We start from the raw sequence: 6,000 nt of genomic DNA, 5'->3' as shown, positions 1-6,000 counted from the left end.
GACACGGGGCAGGGTGGCACGGTGGGGACACAGCGGGGGTGGCACCGCGGGGACACAGCTGGGGTGGCACCGTGTGGGGACACAGCTGGGGTGGCACCGTGTGGGGACACGGGGCAGGGTGGCACGGTGTGGGGACACAGCGGGGGTGGCACTGCTGGGACACGGGCACGGCCCCGGCTCTCGCAGCCCCCCCGCTGCCTCCCGGCCTCTTTTGTTCCCCGCTCCGCTCTCCCTTCATGCGAGATTAATTCCCGGGCGCCGCTGCAAGCAGTCGGGGAGGAATTTCTCCCGCATCCTCCTTTCGGGGCTAATTGCTGGCGCCGTGACGTCAGCGATGGATTTGTCCCCGCGATGGCAGCGGCTGGCAGCGGGGCCCGGCTCCGTCCCCGCGCTGCCTCCTCCAGCCGGGATCGATCCCTTTTCCCCAGCCCCGCACGCTCCCGCTCTGACAGCGGCCGGGAATTAATCGCAATAGGATTAAGGGAGGGGAAGTGCGTCACGAGGTGCGGACAGGGGTTCTGCTTTTGGGGAAAACGGAGGGTTGGAAAAGGGGGGAAGGAGGAGAGGGAAAAAAAAAGAAAAAAAAAATCTGGGAAATAGGTTGGAGCGCTCCCGGGGGGTGTGTCGGGAGCGAGCGCGCATGTGAGGAGTGCGGGGCGGGAGGCAGCGAGCCCGCCTCGTCCTCCCTTTCTGCGAGCATCCTCCGCGGTGCCATCCTGGAGGTGATACAGGCGCAGCAGCATCCATGGCCTGCCCCTAGCCGCGGCGTTCCCGCGCCTTCCTCCTCCTCCTCGCCCTCCTCCTCCTCCTCCCCGCCGCCCGGGAAGCGCTGCTGACCGGCAACCGCACTCTCCTGCGTTTTTTCAGGCTCCTGGGAAATTGAGGAATGCAATTCTGCCACCATGATGGAAGGTAGGTGATGAGCCGGGCGCGTTCCGGCTCCGGAGCGGGGGAGGCGCCGAGCCCGGGCCCGGGGGGCTCCATCCTTTCCTAAATGAAAGAATAACGCCGATAATAATTCAATCAAACCCTCCCCTCCCCCTAATCCCGAGCGATCGGAGGCTCAGCCGGGCGGCAGGGCGGTGATATAATACCGAGCCCATCAGGTTATTTGCAATTCCATCCCCAGCCCTGTGTAGGCAGCTCGGGCTGCGCGAATTCCCGGCTTTCCGCGGAGCTGCCGCCTCCTCCGGCCCGGAGCCGGCTGGATTTGGGTCCCCAAATGCCGATTTTATCCTGCACGCAGGATGGAGCTGGGGCTGTGCGGCTGCTGGATGGGGTTCGGTGCTTTTCCCTGGGTGGATGAGCATCATTTCAGTGGGAAACGAGGGAATCGCAGCTCGGGAGGATTTTTTTCTTGCCGAGCCGTGGAGATGCAGGTCGGGGGCAGGAGGAGGAGATGCTGGATTGGGGTTTCTCGGCATAAAAAGGGGGACGAGGAGGAAATATGGGCTCCAGGCACAGGATGCTTCAGGGAGCTGTGTCTGATCCTGTGTGGGAAAAGCCTCTGGGCATGACAGGAATTTTATCCTCTGTCGTCTGTCTCGGCCGTATGTAAAGCTCTCCTTTATTATTTATAATTTTAATTCCTCCCGGAGCAGGATGCAGGGAAAGGATGTCTTGGATTTAATTGTATTTTAGCAGAATGGATACTCCAGCACCAATGAGAGCAAAATATATTGAATTTTCGGGGATTTCTGGCCCGTTGGTGGCAGCAGCAGGGCCTGGCTTGGTGGAGCCTCTTCCAAGCCAGGGAGCTCCCCGGAATGACAGGCAGAAATTGGGAATTGCTTCCCGGAGAATCCCCGAAATCTGGGGCTGCCCCCTGCCCAAATTCACCTGGAGAGGCCTCGGGGCCCGTGGGATTTTTGAGGGTTTAGGGGATTTCCCTGGCCTGGGGAATTGGGGAGCTGTCCCTGCCCTGTGGGCACCTGGAGCGGCCTCTCCTGGCCTGGGCTTTGCTGAGAGGGAAATGAGTTTTGTCGTCCTTTAGATCCCAGGAAAAGCCTTCCCTGCTCTCCCTGGTGCTGATGAGAGTCACAAGCAAAAGAGGTTTTAATTTTAGCCCATGACATCAAACCCATCCCACGACAGGAGCAGGTCATGGCAGGGAAATGCCGTTAAAATCCTGGCTGCTCCCAAAATTCCAACGCTCATGGAGGAGTCCATGTGGACAAACTGAAGCTGTCCTGGTGTAGGCCTTGGTTTAGAGTTATTTATTCCGTTTTGAGGCTGCTTGGGGGAAGCAAATTGGGGTTTTGAGACTCTTTGGGGATTTTGATTTTGGTTTTTTTTTGAGTTTGGTTTTATTCCTTGAGGATTTTGGCCTGGCAGGAGCTTTGGTCACTGCCCAGCCCCGCACTGGAGGTGGATCCAGGGCTCTGGCAGAGGTGGGATCACCTTCCATGACCCAGTCATGCATGGGGGAAAAATGAAACACTACTCATAAAAAGTGAATTATTGAACAGCTTGAAACGTTCCCCAAGCGGTTGATGCAAACTTAGAACAGGAGCTGGAAAATTAGAAATAATTCCTGGGCTTGGTTGAGTTTTGAAATAGTTGGAAATTGGTTGGATTTGTGGGAAAGTGGAACTTCAAGATCCCCCTGAAACACTTGCAGGGGTGATTTATTTAATATTAATACAATAATTCAATGGTTTTAACAAGCTTGGCTTAACTGGAGCTGGAACTTTTAAACCTGTGCAAAACACCGAGAGTTCCTCGCAGCGAGCGTCTTAAAGGGGTTTAATTATCGTTGTAATTAATTATTTAATTCATTTCTCCTGTGGAGTGGTGGACACTGAGTTGGCAGTGGAGGGTGGGCGCAGGACCTGAGGCCACCCATGGCCAGCAGGATGGACCTGGCTCAGGAATTCCCTTTGGATCCTTTTCCTTGGGAAAAAGAGAATTCACCTGCTTGGGAAGGGCTCAGGATGAGCAACTTTGCTGGCTATGGACATGGTGCTCAGTATATGGAATATTTTGTCATTCTTCTGGGAGATGGGAGAAAAATGTTTATTTTTGTGGATGTCTAAAAACCCCCCAATGATATCCAAAAAAAACCCCCCCAATGGTATCCCAAAAAAACCCCCCCAATGGTATCCCAAATATCCAAAAACCCCCCCCCAATGATATCGAAAAAAACCCCCCCAATGATATCAAAAAAATCCCACCCAATTATATATAAAAAAAAAAAAATTATATAAAAAAAAAACCAAACCCAATGATATCCAAAATCCCAACGATACCCAAAAACCCAAGCTTGGGAGATATTTCCAGACCCCCAAGGTGTCTCCAGGAATGGGAGTTCCACCACCTCCATGGAGGGACAGGAACATTCCATGGGTTTGCCGTGCTTGGCTTGGCTCAGCCGGGTTGGGATGGGGCTCGAAGCCCCCGGAGATCCCAGCACGGAGATCCGGAGGGGTTTGGATGCTCCCGGGGGCTGCGGAACGCTCGGAAGCGCCCCGGGAGGAGGTGAACAGCCGGGCACGAAACGGGTTTGGCTCCTTTGGAATGCTCTGCTGCCTCTCCAGGGCGTTGGGAGGCTCTGAGGAAGTTTGGGAATGGCTGCTCAGGGAGGAGCCGGGGTGCTGGCGAGGCGGGAGCAGGCGTGGTTCCTTTGGAGAAGCTCATCCCGGCTTTCCCTGGGTGCTCCCTGTGCTCCTCTGGGGGAGGAGCCTTCCCAGAGTGGGAATTTCTCGGAAACTGGGGAGTTTGGTCACCCAGGGATTTCCATGGGAATGTTCTGCCCAGCTGGGGACAGTGGAAGTGTCCCAGCCCACGGCAGGGGTGGGTGAGGTGGGATTTAAGGTCCCTCCCAACCCAAACCAGTCTGGGACTCTCTGGTCAGGTCCAAACCGGGAAAATCCTTCTGGAATCATCTTTTAGCCCTGGTGGGCTCCATTTTTGGATTGCTGGGCCCAGAGGCACCAACGGCGCATCCCAAAAATCGTTTTGGTCAATTGAAAATTGACTTTATTTTCAGGTGGTCTGGTTTTGGTAAATTTTGTTGGAATGCACTCAGTGTGGTCTGCAGGACTCAGCAAGGAAACTTCCTGGGAAAATTTGGGGGAGTTTGGGTTTGAGGAGGGAAAATTTGGGGGGTTTTGGGTTTGAGGAGGGAAAATTTGGGGGGTTTTGGGTTTGAGGAGGGAAAATTTGTGGGAGTTTGGGTTTGAGGAGGGAAAATTTGGGGGATTTTGGGGTTGAGGAGGGAAATTTGGGGGTTTTCTTTGGGAAAGCCACCAGCAGGTTTGATGAAATGTCACGAATTCAGGCATGGATGGAAAACCATCCCAGAAAATTCCCAGAACACGGAGTCAGGAGCGCTGGGTCAGAAATGCGCGGCTGAGCTCGGCTCCGAGGAGAACCAGGGCTTGGTGCTGGATGTCCCCATCTTTGCCCTCTGGGATGGATTCTTCCAGACCTGCTGGAATTTTCTGCAGAACTGGGAAGGAAACCACTTTTTGAGGATGTAGGAGGAGATTTTTTTCCCTCTTTTCCCAGGAAATGCTGAGCCTGATCCAGGGATTTTGCTGCTCTTGTATCCCAGGGTGGGCTGGGGGTGGGGACATCCCACCACGCTCCAAGACCAAAGATGTCCATGGGGAATTTTGGGATGTTTTTGGGGGGCTGATCCAGGTGGGTTTGAGCTGTCAGGGAGGAGTTTTGTGGGAATGAGGCCTTGGGAGGGAAAAGCTTGGAAGAGAAGTGGGAAAAAGCTCTGGAGCTCTCGGGTTTGGGGTTCAAAAACAACAACAAAAACCAAACCAAACAAACAAAAAACCCCAAACAATAAAAAGAGGCAAAACCAGGGGAAAGGAACGTGGCAAAACCTAAAGGAAAAAAAAAAAAAAAGGGAAAACCTGAGGGGAAAAAAGTGGTAATACCCAGAAAAATAAGGCTGAACCTAAAAAAAATATATAAATAAATAAAAGGTGAAACTCCTCCTTGGGGTGAGCCCAGTTTAAAATGTGCCCTTGGACATCTGGAACTGGTGCCCAAATGCAGGAATTTGGGATTTCCTGCCAAGGCAGGAATTTCCTGTGTGTTTCACCAGCCTCACTCTGTTCTGGGGATTGCAGGAAGGAAAATTCCAGGTGAGGTCAGGGCTGCTCACCTTGGACCCCCACCAAGGCAGGGTTTTATCCCTTAAAAACGTGGATTTGGGGGAAATCCTGCCCTGATGTTGATGCTGAGCCCCCCCAGAGCTGCTGGAGGTGAAAAATGGGATTAACCCAGAGTTTGTGCACGAATCCCAACCCAGTTTTGGGATTGGAGAGGAGGAACATGAAGGAAAATGGGATTTATTAGGGGTTGTGGAACTCCAACCCAATTTGGGGATTGGAGAGGAGGAACATGAAGGAAAATGGGATTTGTTAGGATTTGTGGAACCCCAACCCAGTTTTGGGATTGGAGAGGAAGACTATGAAGGAAAATGGGATTTATCCAGAGTTTGTGGTGGGAATCCTGACCCAGTTTTGGGATTGGAGAGGAGGAATAAGCAGGAAAATGGGATTTATCCAGAATTTGTGGCCGTATTGGGATTGGAGAGGAGGAATATGAAGGAAAAACTGGGGAGGAGGGGAAGGCAGAGCTCCTCCCCAGAGCAGTGACCTGGAAGTGTTGGGATGCTCCCGACCTGACAGTGAGGCTCCATCTGCCTCAGCAAGGGAGGGGCTGGGAATTCTGCCTCTTTCCCACACACACTTATACAACATTTTCTCAAATATATATATTAAAAAAATTGCCATATATAAATGTTCCCCATATACATAAAATTTTTCCCATATTGTTATAGATATAACATTTTCCCCTATATAGATAGACGAAATTTTCCCCTATACAGATAGATGAAATTTTCTCCTATATATATAAAATTTTATAAAAATATATATGCTATATGTATATATATTTATATACTATATATAAATAGCATATATATATGCTATTTATATAGCTATGACTATCTATAATATTTTCCCATATAGCTATATC

At 51.6% G+C, this 6,000-nt stretch overlaps 1 protein-coding gene across 1 annotated transcript in view; it reads left to right on the top strand.

The window, feature by feature from the left end:
• The first annotated feature begins 863 nt into the window (after nucleotides 1–863).
• Nucleotides 864–6,000, top strand: part of SGIP1 (SH3GL interacting endocytic adaptor 1) — a 50,449-nt gene continuing 45,312 nt past the window's right edge. Inside the window, exon 1 of the mRNA XM_041421543.1 lies at nucleotides 864–912. Within this exon, the coding sequence (XP_041277477.1) occupies nucleotides 903–912 (10 nt within the window). The 5' untranslated portion in view covers nucleotides 864–902. The remainder of the gene's footprint in view (nucleotides 913–6,000) is intronic.

This window comes from Onychostruthus taczanowskii, unplaced genomic scaffold (assembly GCF_017590055.1).
Source record: "Onychostruthus taczanowskii isolate IOZ18803 unplaced genomic scaffold, ASM1759005v1 scaffold7, whole genome shotgun sequence".
Classification (NCBI taxonomy): Eukaryota; Metazoa; Chordata; class Aves; order Passeriformes; family Passeridae; genus Onychostruthus; species Onychostruthus taczanowskii.
The sequence above is the reverse complement of the archived record's forward strand: the minus strand, read 5'-3'. Positions and strand labels throughout refer to the sequence as shown.